We start from the raw sequence: 25,004 nt of genomic DNA, 5'->3' as shown, positions 1-25,004 counted from the left end.
TCAACGAGTGGCCTGCGCCACTCGCGCTTCAAAAACTCACGACTATTGCTACTCTCCCTTCCGGGACGGCTACAAGGCCCTCCCTTGCCCTCCCTTCAGCAAATCAGATCACGCCTCTATCCCGCTCCTCCTTTTCTATAGGCAGAAACTCAAACAGGAAGTACCCTTGGTAACGACTGTTCAATGCTGGTTTGACCAATCGGAATCCATGCTTCAAGATTGTTTTGATCACGTGGACTAGGATATGTTCCGGGTTACCTCTGAGAATAACATTGACGTATACACTGACTGAGTTCATCATGAAGTGTATAGGGGATGTTGTTCCCACTGTGACAATTAAAACCTATCCAAACCAAATATCGTGGATAGATGGCAGCATTTGCGCAAAACTGAAAGCACAAACCACCACATTTAACCACGGCAAGATGACTGGGAATACGGAGTAGAAACAGTCCAGTTATACCCTTCATAGGCAATCAAACAGGCAAAATGTTAGTACAGAGACGAAGTGTAGCGGCAATTCAAAGGCTCAGACACGAGACGTATGTGGCAGGGACTCCAAACAATCACGGATTATAAAGGGAAAAGAAGCCACGATGCGGACACCGACGTCTTGCTCCCGGACAAGCTAAACACCATCTTCACTCACTTAGAGGAAAACACAGTGCCGCCGACGTGGGCCACCACCACTTCGCTAGACTGTGAGCTCTCGTTCTGCGTGGCTGACGTGAGTAAGATATTTAAGCTTTTTAACCCTTGCAAAGCTACAGGCACAGATGGCATCACTAGCTGCGTCCTCAGAGCAATTAAAATGCAAATTAATTACTTAAAAATCATACAATGTGATTTTCTGGATTTCTGTTTTAGATTCCGTCTCTCACAGTTGAAGTGTACCTATGATAAAAATTACAGACCTCTATATGCTTTGTAAGTAGGAAAACCTGCAAAATCGGCAGTGTATCAAATACTTGTTCTCCCCACTGTATATTAAAAACTTCCCCAAAAAATTTCCACCCTATTGCAAAATCTGTAGAATTGCAGGAAATACACTGTAAAAACTGCAAAATTTTCTCTCCATGCCATGGCAAAATGAGTAGAATTACATGAAATTATTACTATTATTCTCTACACCCCATGGTAAAATGTGTAGAATTGCAGGAATGTCTCCACTGTCAAGAGGGGGGCTGCTAAAATGTTTTGCTCGCAAGGGGTTTCCACAACAAAATTTCACCCAAAAGACTAGGACGGGTTCTAACAGCATGTGTGGGTATGGATGTGGGTACGCAGGCCCGCAAGTCACTGCAGCCCCTCATGATGAGTTCAGATTTTTAGTTGCCCCCACCCCCATCAAAGTTGCCCATCCCTGCTATAAATAAATCAACTCTCCAGTAGGATGTGCTGCCCAGTCTACTGTTTTTTTCTTCTGATAGTGGATATAACATTGAAGATCTGACATTGTTTCAAAGGTACAAATTCAACATATTATATACAAGTTTTGTCTATGTAGAATTGTTTTTTTACCATAATGACATAATGGTGATGACTTTCTGCAATCCAATGTATTTTCCACATAGATTCCATATTACAATACGTTGACATATTACATTGAAACAACGTTGATTCAACCAGTTTGTGCCCAGTGGGATGTAAAGAAGGGCTGCGTCTGTGGAGTGCTTTAATTCTCTCTTTCCTTCTTCCTTCCACAAAGACAGCACTGCAGGTATCTGGCTAAAGCTGGAGGATAGTCCCTTAGCCCTGTGTTAAACATACACTGAAACAGACATCTTTGAAACTAAGGGTAATCTCCCCTGTCTTGCTTTCACAAATGGGGCTGTCCTGGACCACACACCACAGCTGAGCTCAGTCAAATTACTTAGAAGGGACTTAGCGTCCATCAAACGCAGAGAGGTGCCGGGTCGTGCCACAGCTCTTTTGGCCAAACGCAAAGCGGATTTGAATTTCCTGGGCTAATTTTCAACTTTCTCTGTTGGTGTCCTGAAACACTCCAGGTTCACCTCAGCCCCAGAATATAAGTGTTCACCAGGGGCGTCGGCAGGATGAGACACAGGAAGAAGCCTGGTCTCCAAACATCTGGCAGGGCCAGGCTTCCATGACTCGCTCAACCTCAGGATAAAAAAGGCCTCAGATCTGCAGGGATCAAAGTGTACCCTGGGTGCCTGAGCCCGTGGCCTCCCTCAACGTATTCAAATATGCTTTCCTGAAAGCAACTTGAGCCATAAGCAGACCTCAGAATATAAACGTGGAGGAAAGAGATGATGAATACCTGAAAGTCTATGTGACCTCTACACACAACACAAGTGAAGCATTATGAAAGCCCATGGCTTACGGAAAATGAAAATGTTTTTATCACAGCATTTAGCATTTTGCCCCGAAACCAGCTACCCTGCTCTCAGGAGAAGGGAGTTTCAAACCTCATTAATGGACCTAGCTAGTTATAATGAATATTTTCCCAATTTATAATGGCATAACTGCTTAATTATTTTTGCTAGTATAAACCAGGGAACTACAGTGGGGGAAACACTTTAAATGCATATTTCAATGAATGAAATTAAACTCAAACTGCTATTCCTTCCAGCATTTCCCTTCATATTCACACATCATAAATTCTTAAAAGCAGTCCCTTGTCAGCGGCAGTGATGCTTCAGAGCGGGGGTCACCTGTATCCAGCATTACCGAATTAGCTGCTATCTAACCCAGACCTGCTGTGGCATGCTGACACTAATCCCGCGCCCGCTGGAGAGCCCTGTCTGTGTTATATTATCATGTCTAATCCACGTAATCTCCCGGTCGTGCAGCTAAACGGTATTCCACCTCCGTCTCTTACCTCAGTCTCGTAATAACATTAATGAAGGGCCGGGCCCCCATTACCCAGGCAGGCTAGTGGTGGGCTGGGTGACGGCCGTAATCAGCAGCCCCCTTCTCAACCACCCACTCAGCCTCCCAGGCAGCATGAATTAATGGAATTCAGCGCCTTGGGCAAAGAGCAAACCAAACATATGTTCAACAAATCAGGGTTTGTGTATTTTCTTGTCACCGTTACGATGGGTGTCTATTAGCGCCATTGATGAGATCTTTAGCAAAGGGCTTGGCGTGTAGGAGAATGAGGCTTTGAAGTGCTATAGCTCCACTTCTAAAACCCCTGCGATGAGACGTCGTTTATGACCAGTTGACCCAGGTTAAAATACCATATAAATATCACTCATAATACTTTCTCCCTTTGTTGTCAACAAAAAAAGGCAGGAAGGATTGGTAGGGATGAAAGGGTTCCTGAATTAAAAATGGCACTTTATCAATTAAAGCTGGATTTCTCCTGTCTCCTGTCTCCTTACGTAATTACCTGCACCCTTCAGCTCTGTGCTCGGGCTTACCTTGTTTACACTGTGTGTCTCGTAGGCTGCCTGTCTCCCTGCAAGGCTTCACTGTGTCTTCTCTGACTTTGTCTCTGCTGTCATTTCTCAGTTGTTTATCATGGCGGTCGGGAGCAACCTTTAAAGAAGAAGCATAAACACAGCCAGAAGAGTACTGTCAATGGAAACACAAAATACACAGACAGAAAGACACAAGTAAAAGCAGGCCGCCTATTTATTATTGTTTCTTAGTCATACTGGATTCAAATTCATTTATTTTTAATTTACTGTTTTGGCAGACACAACCCATGAAAGTGTTTTGCAATGTTAATCACATGCTAATGCAGTCGCATAGGCCCCGCTATTACCCCTACCTCCCTGCAAATAGCAGCACACTGACTTAATTGTGAGGTTGAAAATAACAACACAGACAGACCTCTCATATAAAGAAATTACCTTTGAATAAAAGAGCTATAGGAAAGTATTAATCTGCTTAACATTTCTAAGTACATCCTCCAAAGGATTTTGCTTTTTAAATCTTACATATGCTCAGCAGAGTTACTGCGTTTTCCTCATTTCATCCTTTCAACATCAAATGGTGAGCAGCAAAAATTGGATCAGACTTCAAAGACTGTGATGTGCTCCTAGTCACGGAGTGGCTCTTCTATTTCACATATTGAATTCGAGCAGGATATCAAAGTGCTACCAAAGAACCTCAGGTCTTTACCAAAAAGGGGTCTAACATCTGTAGAAAGAGAAGCGCAAAGACAAATCACCTCCGGGAACAGCGAGCATTTATTCTCAGCCGCGAATTTCCAGCCTTTTGATTCTCCCATTCCTGTACCACCCTGTCTCTCTATTGAGATGGAGTTTGGAGCAAGAGAAGTCTTTTGTCTCAAGGACTCAAAAAACTAATGAATAATCTATGTTCAAGGGGCTTTGTAGAAGTACAGTATTATGCTAAAATATTCATTTCTCTGATAAAAACTTACCTTCTCTCTGTGATCATTGGAAGTGTTTCTGCCATCATACCTACAAAGGTGAAAAAGAGAGTTTAGAGGACTGATCCTAAACCACCTATCACAATAGATTTCACATGGTACAACATAGATAATGATATACAAACTATTACGTAAGATTTACCATCCTTCATCTTGTCTCTCTTTCATATGACATATAGACACACGACTGAACACACAGTAGAGCAACAGAACAGAGCTGGGGAATATTATTCAGGTTGGGCAGTGTGATGCAATAGAAACCTTTGGAGATAGACACAAACGTAGACAGTGTGCAAGGCACTGAGTGATATAAAAGGGGAAAGTAACAGCGTGTAGGTAAGAGCCCACAGATCTTAAAAAGGGGAAAATGGGCCAGATCTCGTCAAAATAAATCTATATGGAGTGATTCCAACACTGATTAAACAGAATTGTTAAGTTGAGGTTTGAAGTTTTCTCACCAAGGAATATGATTGTAAACACGGAGAAAAAATTCCCAGAAGAAAAACTTCTCAGCCCGGGTATACAACAAGCATAACATTTTCAGATGTGGAAATCTAGTCTTTGAGTCTGGAGAGATGCATTGCCGCCCTTGACCGACAAATTCAATAAAAGCAGAAATGAATAAAGATTTCAGCTTCTCCAACAAAATGGGGGATCTGTGCATCAGTTGGCAATATACTTCCAAACCCAAGTACTGCCTATGTATTTACTTTCTTGAAAAATATATATATAATACCCTTAACATTTGAAGATGATGGAATAAACCAATAATATTCCAAATAAGAGAGAATCAATAGTGGTCTTGAATGAAAGAACAAGTGTTGAAGGAGAGTGGTGCGACAGTCAGCTCGGTTGGACTTGTGAGCAGGACTGGCCAGACACCATGTGTACTGCTGTTCAGCTGCTGCTCTCCTGCTTCACACATACTTCCTTAATGACTGGCCTGCCCATACGCTGAGTAAACACAAACTGCGTTCAGCTCTTACATCTGGAGACCAGCTCAGAGCCCAGCCCCGTTTGCGGTCAGACAAGTGCACTATCTTGGTGGAAAGTTATTTATTACATTTATAAAAAGGAGAGGTGGTGCAATAGGAGGAGCTTCCTCTAGTGGTTGAAACAACAGTACATTAACGAGGGGAGGAAAGAGGTCTGCGTAGTAGAGCTCAAGTTGAGTGACTGGTATGCAAACCCCTTTGCCCCATGACTGTGGTCTCTACCGGAGGTCCTTCTGTAACAACTTGAGAACGAGCTTGGCAGGGGTGCACACCAGGCTCAGATCTAATGGCCTTCAGAGACACTTAACACTAAAAAACTACAGTAAACCACAAACAAACATACAGAAACACAGAATATCATCCCTATGGAGATAGCTGAACCCTGCTGTCTGTGGCTAGACTTTGGAGCATCCTTATCATTAGGGCCTAATGGATACATCAACACAATCACACACTGACAAAAACATAGCTAACTGTTTTAGATCAAATATAACACTGGTAAAGGGATGAAGAAACTGACCCAAAATACTCGTTCCTGTCAGTGTGTCCTCCTGCCCCTGGGTGAGATCTGTGCCTCTGGATTCCATGGTCTTTACGCACTCGGTGGCCCCTGTATGCTGTGGATACAGTAATATGACTACCATCAATGCATTATTATCTGGGATTTAAATTAATTTCAGCGTATTAAGCTATGCTTAACTGCACAACTTAAACTTGATAAGACAAAGAAAAAGGACACAAGATGTTATTTGGAATAGTTTAAAGAACACTCATTAGTGTGGCTTGGGCAATTACTGACTGGCAACTAACAAAGCCTTGTATCTTACAATTTAGTAAACAAAGATGTTATCCAAGTGTAAAAAATTATACCAGTTAGTGGTACAAAAGTGCATCCATTTTTCCATCAATCCAAAAAGGAGGGATTCACTTTCAAAACAATATGTGATGACAAAAGGGGACCCTAATGGATGGCACTAAACAGAGCATGCCACGCTATTCAGTCAAAGGGCTTTGTGTTTTAGTTGTAAAATTACACACAGTGAAAAAGAATGTTGGGAGTACATTGTTGAGCAGCTCTATTTTCCATGGTCTAATCTGATCGATGGTTAGCATGCCCCCCAGGTCCTGCTGAGATCTGAGGAGCCACCAGACTCATACATTTGAAAGGCATCTGTTTATTTAAAAAATGCAAATGCGGCCCACCTCAAAGGCTATAAGCTGCAGTGAACACACAATGTGAGCGTGTTGGAGTGTTCCGTCGGGGGGCTGAGGCCCCACTTATGTCAGGTTTGGCCTTCTCCTCAGCCCGCCCGCCCACACACAAACACGTCAATGTGGAGTTCTACAAAGAGATAAAGAGCGAGGGCCGACAGCAGGGCTTTTCTCACACCAAAAAACCTGTTTACCTATTCCACAGCGTTATTTACAAGGGTTTTAATGGAGGACATTTACACAAGGTGTGCAGGCGACTGATATGCTCCGTGTGCCAGATGAGGGCAGCCCTTAGGAGAGCCACATAAAACAATGCCAAGTCTCCACCCCCCCAGCCCTCCTCTCCCCTGCCCCTCTTGGCACCGTCCCTTGTCCTCCAATGAGAGGCTCAAAGGAGTGGGGGAGGCCCGCAAAGGTTAATGTGCCCACTTTGATCTTCGTCAAGGCACACTGAGTACGAATTAATTTACATTTCAGATGAAAAGGTTGACAGTATAAAAAGGCATCTTGTTTCTGGTATGTGAGAGCAGTGTAATAGACTGGGAATTTGACAGAGGAAGTTGTGAGGAAACAGAAGGGATAACCCCCCTCTCTTGCCTTTACTGGGAAAGAGATGAAAGGAAAAAAAGGATCTCAATATGCACTGTTCTTCTGAATCATGGGGACCAAATGCTGCCCAAACTTTCAAAAGCCTTTCCTTATACATTATTAATTAATTATTACGGTTTCATGGGCTGATTATTGAGATCAAAAAGGTATTTCATCAAACCATAAGGTTTTCAGACCTTTATTCATTTTCTCTTAAAAATATATAAAGAAAAACTCCAAAGCACATAATTTGGATATAGAAGTACATGAAATTTTCAGAAGTGCCCTATTTTGTGTGTTGAGTACTTCTGAGAACAATTCAACCACATCTGCCATGCTTTACCTGATTGTATGCAAACAGCCGCGTCTTCCCTCTCCTTTCTGGTTCGCTTGAAATTCTGCCGGGTAGTGTGGCCCCTCCAGGCTACAGAGAGAAATAAGCTACTGATCAACCTCAGTCAAACAATATAGTCGGCACATACAACATGAGACCCCACTTCAAAACAGAACACAACCAGGTGGCAATGAACTCTCAGAGGTCTTATTATCTACTCTGAAGCATTGCTCTTTTGGCCTATATGGGTCACACTGTGGTTATCAAACTAATCTCTTTTATGAAGTATAGTCCTCCAGATTAGGCCAGGTGGATGGCTACCTGACTGGATGACGATGGCCCCACGGTTCCTCTTCTCCTTCTCTCTGCGGTAGCGCCTCGCCCCCAGCCAGCCCTTGGTGTAGGCCTGCATCACCATCACCCGTGCTATCAGCTCTCTCAGCAGCAGGTTCAGCTGCTCCACATGGTAGTACTTCAGGAACACCTGACATACAGTACACCCAGGGAGCTTAACATCGAAGCACCTCAATCCATGGACAAAGTTGCGATGCCATCCGTATGTTTTGAAACAAGAATCACTATAATTTCCCCTGGCTAATCATCATCACTTTACCTTTGTTTTCCCTAAGACCCAGTTCTCTAGTTTGGCCCGCTCCAGTATGGCAACGGCATTTTCTTTGCTGGTGTCAGGCATCTGGTGAGCCCGGAAAGCAAGGTAGTAATACCTATAAAAGCGGGGAGAGGGAAAGATATCTGACTTTTATCATATGTAATCATATTCTTTTGCTGTGATTCCCGTGTTTTCAGACAGTTCAGAAACGTGCCTTTCATACAACTTCCAAATATATTTATATCAAAATTAATTCAATCGCCATCCGTGGATCAGTGCACAAAGAAAACGAGGCTCGCTGAGGCATGAGTCACTAACAGAGGCCTATTGTCTGAGCTTTTCTGAATGGACTATGCGCTCTTATTTCAATCACCACACAGATGACGCTCATCTGTGTTAATCAGGTCCAGTGCATGTCTCTACTTCATTGTCTAAGGCCCTTGACTGTCCCGCCTGTCACAGTTTATAAAACACCCGCATAGGACAGAGCTGATATAACTGTTTGTTCAGGGACATCAAGGCTCCCAAACTGCTGGTTCATTCCTTGTGTTCTGGTGTTGGTCAAAGAAAAGAAAAACAACAATGGAGATGGAAGAAAATCGTCTTTGAACCCCCCCCCACCCCCCACCTCATCCTACAGCCTTTCATTCTAATTCCTGTTGATACCTGTTCTTTCTTTGATGGTAAATACAAAGCACACTCCTTCGCAACATCAGACGACTCTTTGATATGAGAGCACAAATTTAAATCAGTTTTGCACTAAAGGTGCAGTTTAACTATTCAGTCTGTCAGAATTATTTCTGCCTGGCTTGGATGGGATAGATTCAATGGCAAGGCTGAAAGCCAGGTACATGTCAGGATATGGTTTCCTATACTCCAAACAATAGATAGGTCAAATCAATCTAGTAACACAACAGGACAGTAGCTTTAAACACTGCTAAATGAGAATCTAGCCCCTCCCCCCTCCTCACACACACCTACACGTACACATTCATTCTATCTGAGGGTTAACAGGCGATTGTCAGGTGATGCACTCTCACTTTTAAAACCAAACTAAGTGAACCCTAAACTAAAATAGCCTCACCAACAATGTCGGAGAATTGGGACAGGCAGAAGAACGACATGTGGTCATTCAAGGTTTCCTGCTTGAAATCCGGCTAAATTAAACACACAATCTTTTAAAAGCTCCCCTAGAGCAGCGAAACTAACCAGCCGTCCCACTGCTTTTTACACAGGCCACAAGCACAAGCCCAAGCTAATTAAAGTGTACATCATATTAAAGCACCCCATTGGAGGTGCCTGGAATATTTTTCAAAGGATAATTGATCAAACGTAGGTTTCCTACGTTTTCCCAAGGACCTAGTTTGAGTATGTATTTTATTCTTGATGGGTCGAGGAAGGTTTAAATCCTTGTTTTTTTCAATAGATGGAATTCTTATTACAAATAAAAAACGTATCTAATATCCTGTATCTAACCCAATTTCTTCATTACTTCATTACCCACCTGGGGAATAATGGGGTTCTATCTCAGATATGGACTATATCTGAGACACTGAACATAAAAACAAACCCTTAATGAATAGTAAAGAAAGATTAATTAAAATGTCTATGGTCAGCCTCAGAGTTCCTCTCTGTTTGAATTGTGCCCTTATTTCCAAGTCCCGTGAAGTGAACCCACCAAGTTAAGAGAGTTGAACCCACGCAGTTAAGTGAGTTGAACCCACGCAGTTAAGAGAGTTGAACCCACCCAGTTAAGTGAGTTGTACAGGATGTAGTCTTACGCTATCACTAATGACTGCCAATTAGTAAGCCTATTGCTGTGCTCAAGTTAACTCCCATCTAATTAAGGAAGCCGTGTTTTGTGTGATGTAGCACACACAGTGCACGTGTTCTGCTCTACCACTGGGGTTGTGTCGGCACTCGGCGTGCACATCTAGCGCCGCGGCGCCCGGACTCACTGCAGTTGTTACCTGTTAACAAACTCTTCGAACAGGATGCGGTGGGAGTAGCCCTGGCGGCGGATGTTCACGGTCTCCAGGATCCCGGTGTAGCGCAGCTGCACCATCACCCTCTCCTTAAAGAAGCGTAGCGCCTGTCTGTCATCGTTGGGCTTTATGCAGCGCACAAAGTGGGGTTGACCCACCACCATCTTAGACAGCAGATCCATCAGGGAGTACTGCCAACGCAGTGAGGAGACAAAGCAAGGCGACGGGGGCGGAGCAAAGAAGTTAACAGGGATTATTCTTTGCATTATGCATTACTTCCTACTGTCATCGCGGAATTCACAGATTCTGTGCTGATGCAGTTTTGTTGTTGTGTCAGCAAAACAATATTTTTACTGACACGCTCTTCACTCTTTGATAGAAATCAACCCAGAAATTAAAACCCTTTTCTATTTTTGTACTGTATTAGAGGTCAATGAAAAACTTTGCCGAAACGGAATGGTTGGGTGTGGTGATGGTGATACATACCCGGAAGTAGGAGGCCACTGTCTGTCTCCTCATGTTGGTGGTTTCCTCAGGGTGTCGCATCATCTCCATGGTGTCCACCTAAACACAAGCTGTACCATTAATTCCTTCCTCACAATGGGATGGACATGAATACATTACATTGTTGCTTGTACTGTGTTGTCTGTGAAGGGTAGCAGCACCATAAACACTTAAAGCCAACAGTGTAGAGAATGGATGTGTACAGCTGAGGGGCATGGGAGAATTGCAGCTAGCGCTGCACTGTATAATGAGGCTTGCCATCTCAAACCAGATAGTCCTTCTAACAACGGATTAACGAGGACACAATATAAGCATTCTAATGGCCCTCACACTTCATGGCTTCATAAAAATGAATGACGCAATCAATATTTTATAGTAAGTCTACACAGCAAAGTGCATATCTTAATACTTTATTTCATCTTAGCACTGGGGGAAAGGTATGTCAAACATTTTCAGAAACAACTTCATGTAGTAATTGGATGTCTTGACAGTGTCTATGTTGAACGCTGTTCAGACAGAAGTACCAGCAATCATCCCCTTTCTGTTCAACTACTTCTGCCCGTGTATTTTAACAAGGGCCGTCCACACGTCTGCACTAGTTCAACCATTTGTTTGCAATGATAACTTTTACCAGCTTCTCATCTATTAACTGTTTAGAACTTTCCACAGATTTTGATTGGGCAAAGGAGAACATGCATTTTACATCAATCATATTTCAGAGTTTGACTCATCGTTACCATGTACTTTCTTTACACAGAGTAAGTATAGTAGTGTAGCTCATAAGGTGGTTTGATGCTTTACAAAGAGTGTATGAAAATGTCACAATGTTAAACCACAGAGAAATTTAACCCCTCCACATGATACCAGTAGCCAACCATTGGAAACAGTAGAAATGTTGTTAAAAATATTAACTGAGAAAAATAAGAAAGTCATGCAAGATAAGGTAGAAGGTAAAAAAAGAACCAAAGGCTGTTCTTACCTTCAATAAGTATTTGGGAGACTGAATACAGGAAGGTGTTGTTGAGAAACATGGAATGAAAGGAAACGATAAGAGGATAGACAAGAAGTAAAGAATCTGAAATCACCCTTAAGGGGTATAACACCAAAAATCATAATGTGAGTCATTTCTTAATATACAATATTTGACAATTGACAAAATCTTAACAGGACATTATGATTTTACTGCATGCTCCCTTTAAAAGAGGTTCGTTCAGACAGTGAGAGATGAATAGAGCAACAGAGTATTTTTCTTATAATTACTTTTATGATACACTAAGTCAGTAAAGTCAGTTAAGAACAAATTCTTATGTACAATGACGGCCTACCCCAGCCAAAACCTAACTTGGACCCCACTGGGCCAATTGTGCGCCGCCCTATGGGATTCCCAATCACGGCCGGTTGTGAGACAGCCTAGAATCGAACCAGGGTCTATAGTGACACCTCTAGCACTGAGATGCAGTGCCTTAGACTGCTGCGCCACTCGGGAGCCCAGAGCTTTGGATAAAAGCATCTGCTAAATGGCATATAGCATGATTATTTATTATATATTATGTTCACTACACTAGTTAATAGTGAAGATTTAAAACCAGATAACCCTTTCATAGGGCTGCAGCAGGATGTAATTGTTTATGGCCTAACTGTGGCCTCATTTTGGCTAGAGGCCTGTAACACGATGTTCCATCAAACGTCTACCATTCCACATGTTGTTCTTTATAATAGGAATTGTACGAGAAATCCGTACCAGCAGTCATCATTTAAAGCCTCCTTCCTAAAAGCTGTTGATGGGGTAAAACACTGAGATATGCCCCCTTTTAACGATGCATCTTTATAGTGTCAGGGGGATCCCAGTTAAGGGTAGAGCATGGTGCACTTAGACTAAAATCGTTCTCAATGTTCAAACGATTCAAATCGTTTTCAATGATCTCGCAAGCTGCTACAATGGACTAACAGCTCAAGTAAATACAATGTCAGTCACAACTGCCTGAATCTGAACAATACTACCAGACAGCGTGGAGATAGACAGCACCACGAGCAAGACAGTGAGGATAGCCAGTCACAAGGGAATGCTATGTTGTGTTTGATTTCTACAGTTTGTTTTTGATGTAATTCCTGTGAACTCATACACAGGGCTCTATTTTAACAAACCTAACATAATCGTCAATCTTAGTGTTGGGCGGTAGTGCTTTTGGTTCGGGTGATGTGTCAGAAATATTTGAGCTATTTTCACAAACACAATTATCGGCGCAGTTGCTGGCGTTGGCGCACAAGGGCTGGGTTTTGATGAATAAACAAGTTGTGGGTGTGTCGAGGCTTGGCCCCTAACTGGACAATCAGAACGTGCTCCATAGCTAAATATGTGGTTGCTTTGAGTTGTGTATTTAAGGTACTTATGTACTTGAAATCAACTCCAATTCCAATGTTAGTCCATTAAAGTTTGTTAAACAGCTTACAGAAACAAAATAAAAAAATGTACAGTAGACCTATCCCATCTTTGCTAAATATGTTAACTTGAACCTGTTTGCAGTCCACATTGTCCTCTCACTGTCAGCTGCGTTTATTTTCTGCAAACTTAACATGAGTAAATATTTGTATGAACATAAGATTCAACAACTGACATATAAACTGAACAAGTTCCACAGACATGTGACTAACAGAAATGGAATAATGTGTCCTTGAACAAAGGGGGGGCTAAAATCAAAAGTAACAGTCAGTATCTGGTGTAGCCACCAGCTGCATTAAGTACTGCAGTGCATCTCCTCCTCATGGACTGCACCAGATGTGCCAGTTCTTGCTGTGAGATGTTATCCCACTCTTCCAGCAAGGCACCTGAAAGTTCCCGGACATTTCTGGGGGGAATGGCCCTAGCCCTCACCCTCCGATCCAACAGGTCCCAGACGTGCTCAATGGGATTGAGATCCGGGCTCTTCACTGGCCATGGCAGAACACTGACATTCCTGTCTTGCAGGAAATCACACACAGAACGAGCAGTATGGCTGGTGGCATTGTAATGCTGGAGGGTCATGTCAGGATGAGCCTGCAGGAAGGGTACCACATGTGGGAGGAGGATGTCTTCCCTGTAACACCGTGTTGAGATTGCCTGCAATGACAACAAGCTCAGTCTGATGATGCTGTGACACACCACCCCAGACCATGACGGACCCTCCACCTCCAAATCGATCCCGCTCCAGAGTACAGGCCTCGTTGTAACGCTCATTCCTTCGACAATAAACGCGAATCCGACCATCGCCCCTGGTGAGACAAAACCGCGACTCGTCAGTAAAGAGCACTTTTTGCCAGTCCTGTCAGGTCCAGCGACGGTGGGTTTGTGCCCATAGGCGACATTGTTGCCGGTGATGTCTGGTGAGGACCTGTCTTACAACAGGCCTACAAGCCCTCAGTCCAGCCTCTCTCAGCCTATTGCAGACAGTCTGAACACTGATGGAGGGATTGTGCGTTCCTGGTATAATTTGGGCAGTTGTTGTTGCCATCCTGTACCTGTCCCGCAGGTGTGATGTTCGGATGTACCGATCCTGTGCAGGTGTTGTTACATGCGGTCTGCCACTGTGAGGACGATCAGCTGTCCGTCCTGTCTCTCTATAGTGCTGTCTTAGGCGTCTCACTGTACGGACATTGCAACTTATTTCCCAGGCCACATCTGCAGTCCTCATGCCTCCTTGCAGCATGCCTAAGGCACATTCACGCAGATGAACAGGAACCCTGGGCATCTTTCTTTTGGTGTTTTTCAGAGTCAGTAGAAAGGCCTCTTTAGTGTCCTAAGTTTCATAACTGTGACCTTAATTGCCTACCGTCTGTAAGCTGTTAGTGTCTTAACGACCGTTCCACAGGTGCATGTTCATTAATTGTTTAATTGTTTATGGTTCCATCTGGTGCAGTCCATGAGGAGGAGATGCACTGCAGTACTTAATGCAGCTAGTGGCCACACTAGATACTGACTGTTACTTTTGCATGTTCATTAATTGTTTATGGTTTATTGAACAAGCATGGGATTTTTACAAATCTTCTTTGAAAGACAGGATCCTGAAAAAGGGACGTTTCTTTTTTCGCTGAGTTTGGGTATATACTGTATTTCATACCATCTATTGCATCTTGCCTATGCCGCTCTGTCATTGCTCATCCATATATTTATATGTACACTACCGGTCAAAGTTTTAGAACACCTACTCATTCAAGGGTACTTCTACATTTTTACTATTTTCTACATTGTAGAATAATAGTGAAGACATCAAAACTATGAAATAACACATATGTAATCATCTAGTAACAAAAAAAGTGTTAAACAAATCAAAATATATTTCATATTTGAGATTCTTCAAATAGCCATCCTTTGCCTTGATAACAGCTTAGCACACTCTTGGCATTCTCTCAACCAACTTCACCTGGAATGCTTTTCCAACAGTCTTGAAGGAGTTCCCACATATCCTGAGCACTCGATGGAAGCTTTTCCTTCATTCTGCGGTTCGACTGATGCCAAACCATCTCAATTTGGTTGAGGTCGGGGGATTGTGGAGGCCAAGTCATCTGATGCAGCACTCCATCACTCTCCTTCTTGGTCAAACAGCCCTTACACAGCCTGGAGGTGTGTTGGGTCATTGTCCTGTTGCAAAACAAATGATAGTTCCACTAAGCCCAAACCAGGTGGGATGGCGTATTGCTGCAGAATGCTGTGGTAGCCATGCTGGTCAAGTGTGCCTTGAATTCTAAATAATTCACAGACAGTGTCACCAGCAAAGCACCCCCATGCTTCACGGTGGGAAATACACATGCGGAGATCATCCGTTCACCCACACGGCATCTCACAAAGACACGGCGGTTGGAACCAAAATCTCAAATTTGGACTCCAGACCAAAGGACAAACTTCCAACGGTCTAATGTCCATTGCTCGTGTTTCTTGGCCCAAGCAAGTCTCTTCTTCTTATTGGTGTCCTTTGGTAGTGGTTTCTTTGCAGCAATTCGACCACGAAGGCCTGATTCATACAGTCTCCTCTGAACAGTTGATGTTGAGATGTGTCAGTGAAGAATTTATTTGGGCTGCAATTTCTGAGGCTGGTAACTCTAATTAACTTATCCTCTGCAGCAGAGATAACTCTGGGTCTTCCATTCCTGTGGTGTCCCTCATGAGAGCCAGTTTCATCATAGCGCTTGATGGTTTTTGCGACTGCACTTGAAGAAACTTTAAAAGTTCTTGAAATGTTCCGGATTGACTGACCTTCATGTCTAAAAGTAATGATGGACTGTCGTTTCTCTTTGCTTATTTGAGCTGTTCTTGCCATAATATGGTCTTGGTCTTTTACAAAATAGGGCTATCTTCTGTATACCCCCCTACCTTGTCACAACACAACTGATTGGCTCAAACGCATTAAGGAGGAAAGAAATTCCACAAATTAACTTAAGGAACACCTGTTAATTGAAATGCATTCCAGGTATCTACCTCAGAAGCTGGTTGAGAGAATGCCAAGAGTGTTGAAAGCTGTCATCAAGGCAAAGGGTGGCTATTTGAAGAATCTCAAATATTAAATATATTTTCATTTGTTTAACACGTTTTTGTTTACTACATGATTCCATATGTGTTATTTTATAGTTTTGATGTCTTCACTATTATTCTACAATGTAGAGACAGGTGCAGGAATGCGTAATAGTTTTTTTTATTAAGCCCAAATTACGGCGTGCCGTGTAAAGTCACGGGGACGAAGACCAAGCAAACATGTAACAAAACACAGGGTAGAAACCAAAAACAAAAGAGCGAGGAGTATCTCGAATAAATAACACACGCACACAATGATTAACACACGGGACGAGACCTGTAATCATCTGCGCAATCTACAATGGCACGAAAGCCAAAACACACAGCACAGGTACTCACACGCACCAACGGACATTGTAACAATAATCGACAGACAATGGAAAGTGCACACTTATACAAATACTAATCAGTGGGAATAGGGGACAGGTATGCGTGATGAATGTTCCGGAGGGATCTGTGACAGTACCCCCCGACGCGCTGCACTAGCAGCGCAACGACACCGGCCTCGAGGACGATCACAGGAACGCAGTGCGGCTCGATCAGGACCCACTGCAGCTGCCGAAGTTGCGTCGTCGTCGGACGGGCCAGTTGCCGCTGCCAAAGTTGGACGGACCAGTAGTATTGGCGTCGGACGGACCGGTAGTGGCGGCGTCGGACTGGCCAGTTGTGGCTGCTGAAGTGGCGTCGTCGGACGGACCCATTGTGGCGACGTCGGACGGCCCAGTTGCAGGTGCCGAAGTTGCGGCGCCGGACGGACCAGTCGCAGCGTCGTCAGACGGGCCATTCCCGCTCCCTTAATGGTCGATTATTCTGTCAACGTTGGTAAAAGGGATCGGGAGACAGGCGCAGGAATGCGTAATAGTTTTTTTTATTATATCCAAAATTACCCGTAACAAAAACAAAGGGTTGAAACCCAAACAAAAGAGCGAGAGGTACCTCGAATAAATACAAACGCGCACAATGATTAACGCACAGGACGAGACCCGTAATCATCTGCGCAATCTATAAGGGCACAAAAGCCCAAAACACACAGCACAGGTACTCACACGCACAAACGGACATTGTCACAATAATGGACCGACGACGGAAAACAAAGAATACTTATACAAGTACTAATCAGTGGGAATAGGGGACAGGTGTGCGTGATGAAAGTTCCGGAGGGATTTGTGACAGGAGTGTATATATTCTTATTCCATTCCTTTACTTAGATTTGTGTGTATTAGGTAGTTGTTGTGGAATTGTTAGATAACTTTTTAGATATTGCTGCACTGTCGGAACTAGAAGCACAAGCATATCGCTACACGCGCAATAACATCTGCTATTCATGTGTATGTGACGAATACAATTTGATTTGGGAATGCGACGTTCGACGAGCAGGTGTCCACATACTTTTGGTCATGTAGTTTATAATGTTTTATATACATATTGGAACCATCTTACAGATCGCATTTACACTTCTCCAGAAGTTGCATTGCATGCGTGCCACGGACGTTCTCACCATAAAACCAGTACAGTGAATCATTCTAATAAGTAAAAAAAAAAATACAATTAAACGAAAAACAAACAGTTGGGGAATGCTCGCTGTTTTGCTCCTCTCAAACATGATCTTTTAATAAAGCTTTGCTGATTAAGATTTATCTCCAAGTGGTCTCGCGAGCCAAACACTTTATAAATGGTCTTGACTAGCCTACTTGATTAAATTGGCAAGGACAAAAAGAAAACAGCCTTCATTGAGAGGAGGGGGGCTATGCTTGGTTTTTAATAAAATAAATCGAAATGGGGAAAAAACATGACTGTTTTATGTTTCTAAATATGAAGTATCCAGGCACCAAAAGCACATCTTGTCCCATGTGCATATGGGCTGTGTGTGTCACGGCTGGATAAGCTGCATTTCCGCTGTCAAAATTCATGCCATAACCAACTTTGTTACCGCTAAAACCAGCTTTTGGTTGGTTTTAAACATCCTGACCAGCACTGCCTGAAATTAGCATTTTGGATCATGTTTTTAAGGACACACCTACAATATTTCCACCCCTCCCATCTGAGAGCAAGCGAGCTGATGTAAGACGGGTAAATTGCCGAATCTGGTGTTAGAGCTAAAAAAATGCCAGTGTGCCAGTTTTTACATGATGACATTGCAAACTAACGTAAGTTTAACACTAGCGCTGCTTTAACGCCAGCCAAATATAGAGCCGAAAGAGTGATATGGTCTCAACTTGGATGAAATAATAGCCCTTAAAAGGGTTTAAAGGATACTTCGGGATACTTCCCCAGAGCCAGATGAACTCATGGACAGCATTTTTAGGTCTCTGCATCCAGTATGAAGAAAGTTAATTTTGAGAGCCAATGCTCAACTTCCTTCAAAATGCACACAAAGACAAAAAATTGTATCCACGAGTTCATCTGACTCTGGGGATGTAGAATCTTGAAGTATCCCTTTAAGGGAGAGAGAGCCCACCTTGTTGCGTCCTGAGCTGAGCTGGGGTGGCAGTGACCTTGAGGCAGCAGTGACTCTCGCCCTGGAAGTGGCCAGATTACCTATTCAAACCAACACAGCAAAGAAACAAGTCAATACAATCCCACATACTCTTTCTATGACATAAGACTGACCAGGTGAACTATGATCCCAAATCAGTGTAGCTGAATGGGAGGTTAAAGAAGGATTTTTAAGCCTTGAGACAATTGAGACATGGATTGTGTATGTGTGCCATTCAGAGGGTGAATGGGCAAGACAAAAGATTTAGGTGCCTTTGAACGGGGTATGATACTGTAGGTGCCAGGCGCACCAGTTTGCGTCAAGAACTGGGTTTTTCACACAGTTTCCCATTTGTATCAAGAATGTTCCACCACACCAAAGGACATCCGGCCAACTTGACACAACTGTGGGAAGCATTGGAGTCAACATGGGCCAGCATCCCTGAGGAACGCTTTCGACACCTTGTAGAGTCCATGCCCAGCAAATCACGTTAACTGCTGCTTTCAACAAGCATGTCTCTTGAGAGCAGGCCAGTTCCATTGTGGAACAGTATGTTGGGTAACCCTTTAGGTAGACAGAAAGGGCAGTTTAGGACCTCACCAGTCTGAGCTGGATCTCACTGCAGTGCTACAGTCACTCCCAGACAGACGAGAGGATATGACCCGAGCATATGCAAGACAGTCTGAAACATTTCAAAGTTTCTGCACAAGATGTCCAAATGTTTTCTCTGGCTATATCTTCAGAGGCTAAACTGTGATTAATAGCAGCGAAATAAGCCTTTGAAGCAGGATTGGTGACATCAAAGTCCTAATCCATGGGTGGCAGGATTTTTATAATGAGTGGGAAGTATCTTAACACATTTCAAAGGGTTTACTCCATGAATAAACAATAGCTGCACAGATGTGCCGCACACACCTTAGAAAAATATGGCTACAGAAACAGGAGGCAGTATTAACCAGGCTGCAGTGTACACTCCGAAGAAAACCTTTGTTTTCGATGAAGCTAAAGCTGAATTGACAGACAAACAATCGTCCTAATTTCTTTAATTTTTCTTTTTTTCTCTTCTTTTTAAATTTTTTACCCCCTTTTCTCCCCAATTTCGTGGTATCCAATTGTTAGTAATTACTATCTTGTCTCATCGCTACAACTCCCGTACGGGCTCGGGAGAGACGAAGGTCAAAAGCCATGCGTCCTCCAAAACACAACCCAACCAAGCCGCACTGCTTCTTAACACAGCGCGCCTCCAACACGGAAGCCAGCTGCACCAATGTGTCGGAGGAAACACCGTGCACCTGGCTACCTTGGTTAGCGCGCACTGCGCCCGGCCCGCCACAGGAGTCGCTGGTAGGCGATGAGACAAGGATAAACCTACCGGCCAAACCCTCCCTAACCCGGACGACGCTAGGCCAATTGTGCGTCGCCCCACGGACCTCCCGGTCGCGGCCGGCTGCGACAGAGCCTGGGCGCAAACCCAGAGTCTCTGGTGGCACAGCTAGCGCTGCGATGCAGTGCCCTAGACCACTGCGCCACCCGGGAGGCCCTCAATCGTCCTAATTTCATATAGACCCGTACGTCCATAGACAAAGATGAGGTCATTCCTTTCACTATAATATAACACTTTAGGTCAAATCTCAAGGGTTAATGACTGAGAATGATCAACCTAAAACAACTATGGTGTTAGATCACAATTCTGTTGTTCCAAAAGACAAACAATCAGTTTATATTCTACAGTATGACTCATACAGTTTTGCATCTCTGGAGAGATAGAAATCAATTTGTGATGGATTAATTAAAAGTCAGATCACATCTAACTTTAGAACAGGAATGTCCTGCTCTCGCCAAAGGCTTTGTTTCAGGCCAAAAGGAATGTTTTGTCACATCACACTCACACAGCTGTAGTCAGGACAGTCCACAACATATGATGTCAAAAAGCATATATAGTAATTACATCGACGGTAATAACAATGACATTGTCTTTAGGGTCTGACAGTCACACACTTTACTGTTCATATGTCTGTAAGATCCAGCAACAATATTCACGATATGGTGTTTAGGAACTCTCCCTTATCTAATTCAAATTATAAACTGGGTAGTTTGGGTACTGGATGCTGATTGGCTGAAACAGCATTTCAGCCCTGTGTATATCAGACAATATACCATGGGTATTATGCAAAAATACTTGTTTAATGTTCTATTTATGTTGGTAACTAGTTTATAATAGCACTAAGGTACCTCTGGGCTTTGTGGTCTATAGCTAATATACTACAGCTAAGGGCTGTATTCAGGCACATTGCTACACGTCGTGTCTAAGAACAGCCCTTCGTGGTGGTATATTGGCCATTATAAACTGGGTGGTTTGAGCCCTGAATGCTGATTGGCTGACAGCCGTGGTATATCAGACTGTATACCACGGTTATGACAAAACATGTATTTGTACTGCTCTAATTACGTTGGTAACCAGTTTATAATAGCAATATACCACGGCTAAGGGTTGTGTCCAGGCACTCTGCGATGCATCGTGCTTAAGAACAGCCCTTAGCCGTGGTATATTGGCCATATACCACACCCCCTCGTGCCTTGTTGCTTAAATATACCACAACCCCTCGGCCATATTGCTCAAAGGCAATAAAAGCCCTTTATCTACTTCCCCAAAGTGGATACCATTTTTATGTATCTGTGTCCAGTTTGAAGGAAGATAGAGGGAGTTTCGTGAGCCAATGCTAACTAGCTTAGCACAAAGACTAGAAGTCTTCAGGTACAGCATGCTAGCTAGGGAAGTAGATAAAGGGTCTAAATGCCAAAATTCTGAACTATCCCTTTAAGTCTACCTCTACCTTATTACTTAATGCTACAATATGTAACATTTTGGGGCAATCTGACCAAATTCACATAGAAAGGCGAGTTATGGATCTTTAAATCTCATTGAAAGCAAGTCTAACAAGTGGTAGATCTGTTCTACGTGCACTATTAAATTTAGTTTTGGAATCTTTTACTTTCGGTTTTGTACACCAGCTTCAAATAGCTGAAAATACAATATTATTGGTTATGGAAAATATATTTTACAGCGGTTTAGATGGTACAATGATTCTCTACACAATGTCTCCTTGCTTTGTCACCTAAACTGAAATTAGCTATTAGAATTTTAACAACCAGGAAATGGCGGAGCGATTTCTGCATAGTGCATCTTTAAGTCTACATTTGGACATTTCAAACAAAAATAAAATAAAAATTGCACAGTATTGCAGAAATTATTCAATCATGTAAACAACCTAATCACTGTAAACAACCTAAAACAGGGCTAAGAAAAGAAATGTCAGAAATCATCATCTTATGACTGACGAAAAATAAACATCTTACGGGCCAAAATACACAAAGACGGATCTCTCAGAATGGTGCCCACAGACAAATGGTGTCAGGTAGCCCAGTGCTCAAGCAGGGACGCGCTGCAATTAGCCCAAAGTAAAGCTGGATGGATTAATTGGAGTCGGTCTTGTGCAAATGAAGAGCCCTCTCTCCTCTCCCCATTAGTGCTGCTGGGCCAGATCATCTGAGCACATTTGTCATGATGAATTAGTGGCTGAGTGTCGAACGGGCCCGTGGAGTGTCACGGTGCTTTCACGCCTCTCACTTGCATGACACCATCAAGGGGAGATGAAGGGGCTGTGTTATGATGAGGGAAGCTATGACAGTTGTACCTAAGCCTCAAAACAGACACTCTTCTACTGCTTTCTACATATATTCCTAGGCGGCTCTTATTAATTCATTATTTTGTGGTTCCTTATCGACTTATGACTACATGATTAGTGCATGGGTTAACTGTCTCTCCGCTCAAAGATGTCTTGAAACATGTTAACACCTGAGATGTCCAGCATAAAAAAAACATCCTTATATCATAAAACTGTAATGAAGTCAATGGCAGATTGAGAAACAGCGCGTTTCTGTCCGTTGGTAATTCTAGCATAGTATTCATACTGAGCACATACGGAGTGGGAAGAAGTCACCGCTGCACTTTAAAGGCAATGTGCCTGGAATGTAGTTTTACGTCTAGTATGTAAGCTTATGCCTTTTAATGTGCATGGGCCATCTGCAATTTTTTTTTTCAATTGCTTAGGTAATTCACCTCTCTGACTAAGCCTGCACCTTTTCTTTTTAAAACCAGATAACATCCTCTTACTAAAAGCCCACCATGCCTATTCTCAATGTTCGGAGTCATCATAACAACTGTACAAAACGGTATATATTCGCAAAGGGGTTAATCACTAGAGGCTGTAGGGGTGTTGTGAGAAGAGCGGAGGAAGTAAGGGGGTCCATCTCCCAACAGGTCATCCTGTCTTAGGGAGCAGGCGGTGGTGGAGGATCACACTGATCGCTTCTGCTTCACGCGTGTTGCTCTTGGCATGGGCTGCCGCCACAGATACACAGAGTGAGGAGAAGGAGAGGGAGAAAAGAGAAAAAGCCATCCCTGGCATCTGTGCGTACACTTTGAAAATTAAGCCCAGCAAGAATCCTATAGAAAAAAAGCTCAAGCTGGCAGTTGTATTGGGTTTCTATTGACAAGAATAGTCAATGTGCCCGGGATTAAAAAGCAATCCCACGTTCAATATGACACCTCCCTACATTCTTTTATGAGTGCCAGTGCGCGCCTTGTAGTTCAGAAGCTATGGATCGAGCTGTCGACACAGGGGACAATCAAAGTTGTAAGAGAGCAGCCTCTTAGAGCTGAGTTTGCAGAAGCTCCGTGGATATATCTCCCTTCTCTCCCGCTCTCTTTTTTGAATAAATGTGATCTGGAAACTCAACTCAGCAACCAAGCAAATGAGATTATGGCAGCCATACCGCCCCCACATAACCAGCACCCTTTACGCCCAGAGTTAGTTGATTTCAATGCAGAAAAGGGTCATCAGAATCTGACTGCTGACTAAAAACATTCCTGTGATTAGAGAAAATATAAAAAAGTATAACTTAAAGGAAAATTCCACCCCAAAACTAAAATTTGGGTGGATTGTTGATATGTCAGCAATCAAGTTTTCAAGACACAGTATATACAGTGATTTCGGAAAGTATTCAGACTGCTTGACTTTTTCCACATTTTGTTACGTTACAGCCTTATTCTAAAATGGATACAATTGTTTTGTTTCCTTATCAATCTACACACAATTGGCAAACTTGATAATGGTATTGGAGTCGTGCTTGGACATGCAGTCATGAGTAAACAGGGCGTACAGGAGGGGACTGAGCACGCACCCCTGAGGGGCCCCTGTGTTGAGGATCAGCGTGGCAGATGTGTTGTTCCCTACCCTTACCACCTGGGGGTGGCCCGTCAGGAAGTCCAGGATCCAGTTGCAGAGGGAGGTGTTTAGTCTAGGGTCCTTAGCTTAGTGATGAGCTTTCAGGGCACTATGGTGTTGAATGCTGAGCTGGAGTCAATGAATAGCATTCTCACATAGGTGTTCCTTTTGTCCAGGTGGGACAAGGGCAGTGTTGAGTGCAATAGAGATTGCTGTGGATCTGGTGGGGCGGTACGCAAATTGCAGTGGGTCTAGGGTTTCTGGGATGATGGTGTTGATGTAAGCCATGACCAGCCTTTCAAAGCACTTCATGGCTACAGACGTAAGTGCTATGGGTCGATAGTAAATTAGGCAGGTTACCTTAGTGTTCTTGGGCAAAGTGACTATGGTGGTCTGCTTGAAACATGTGCGTATTACAGACTCGGCCAGGGACAGGTTGAAAATGTCAGTGAACACACTTGCCAGTTGGTCAGCGCATGCTCGGAGTACACGTTCTGGTAATCCTTCTGGCCCTGCGGCCTTGTGAATGTTGACCTGTTTAAAGGTCTTATTCACATCTGCTAAGGAGAGCGTGATCACACAGTCGTCCGGAACAGCTGGTGCTCTCATGCATGTTTAAGTGTTACTTGCCAGGAAGCGAGCATAGAAGTAATTTAGCTCGTCGGGTAGGTTTGTGTCACTAGGCAGCTCGTGGCTGTGCTTCCCTTTGTAGTCTGTAATAGTTTGCAAGCACTGCCACATCTGATGAGCGTCAGAGCCGGTGTGTACGATTCAGTCTTAGTCCTGTATTGATGCTTTGCCTGTTTGATGGTTCGTCGGAGGGCATAGTGGGATTTCTTATAAGTTTCCAGGTTAGAGTCCCACTCCTTGAAGCGGCAGCTCCACCCTTTAGCTCAGTGCGGATGTTGCCTGTAATCAATGGCTTCTGGTTGGGGTATGTACAGCTCATTGAGTGCGGTCTTAGTGCCAGCATCTGTCTACGGTGGTATATAGACAACTACGAAAAATATAGATGTACGGTGGGGACGACGTCATCGATGCACTTATTGATGAAGCCAGTGACTGATGTGGTGTACTCCTCAATGCCATCGGAAGAATCCC

The 25,004-nt window shown here is 43.4% G+C and overlaps 1 protein-coding gene across 1 annotated transcript in view; it reads right to left on the bottom strand.

The window, feature by feature from the left end:
* The window catches only part of myo3b (myosin IIIB), a 103,535-nt gene that overhangs the window by 27,636 nt on the left and 50,895 nt on the right, over nucleotides 1-25,004 (bottom strand). Inside the window, exons 24-32 of the mRNA XM_039006333.1 lie at nucleotides 18,598-18,677; nucleotides 10,580-10,657; nucleotides 10,079-10,284; nucleotides 8,112-8,223; nucleotides 7,820-7,982; nucleotides 7,508-7,588; nucleotides 5,885-5,981; nucleotides 4,361-4,400; nucleotides 3,390-3,507 (exon numbers count right to left, since the gene is read on the bottom strand). Coding sequence (XP_038862261.1) covers nucleotides 3,390-3,507; nucleotides 4,361-4,400; nucleotides 5,885-5,981; nucleotides 7,508-7,588; nucleotides 7,820-7,982; nucleotides 8,112-8,223; nucleotides 10,079-10,284; nucleotides 10,580-10,657; nucleotides 18,598-18,677 — 975 coding nt within the window. The remainder of the gene's footprint in view (nucleotides 1-3,389; nucleotides 3,508-4,360; nucleotides 4,401-5,884; nucleotides 5,982-7,507; nucleotides 7,589-7,819; nucleotides 7,983-8,111; nucleotides 8,224-10,078; nucleotides 10,285-10,579; nucleotides 10,658-18,597; nucleotides 18,678-25,004) is intronic.

This window comes from Salvelinus namaycush, chromosome 13 (assembly GCF_016432855.1).
Source record: "Salvelinus namaycush isolate Seneca chromosome 13, SaNama_1.0, whole genome shotgun sequence".
Classification (NCBI taxonomy): Eukaryota; Metazoa; Chordata; class Actinopteri; order Salmoniformes; family Salmonidae; genus Salvelinus; species Salvelinus namaycush.
This window is presented reverse-complemented; position numbering and strand designations above follow the sequence as displayed.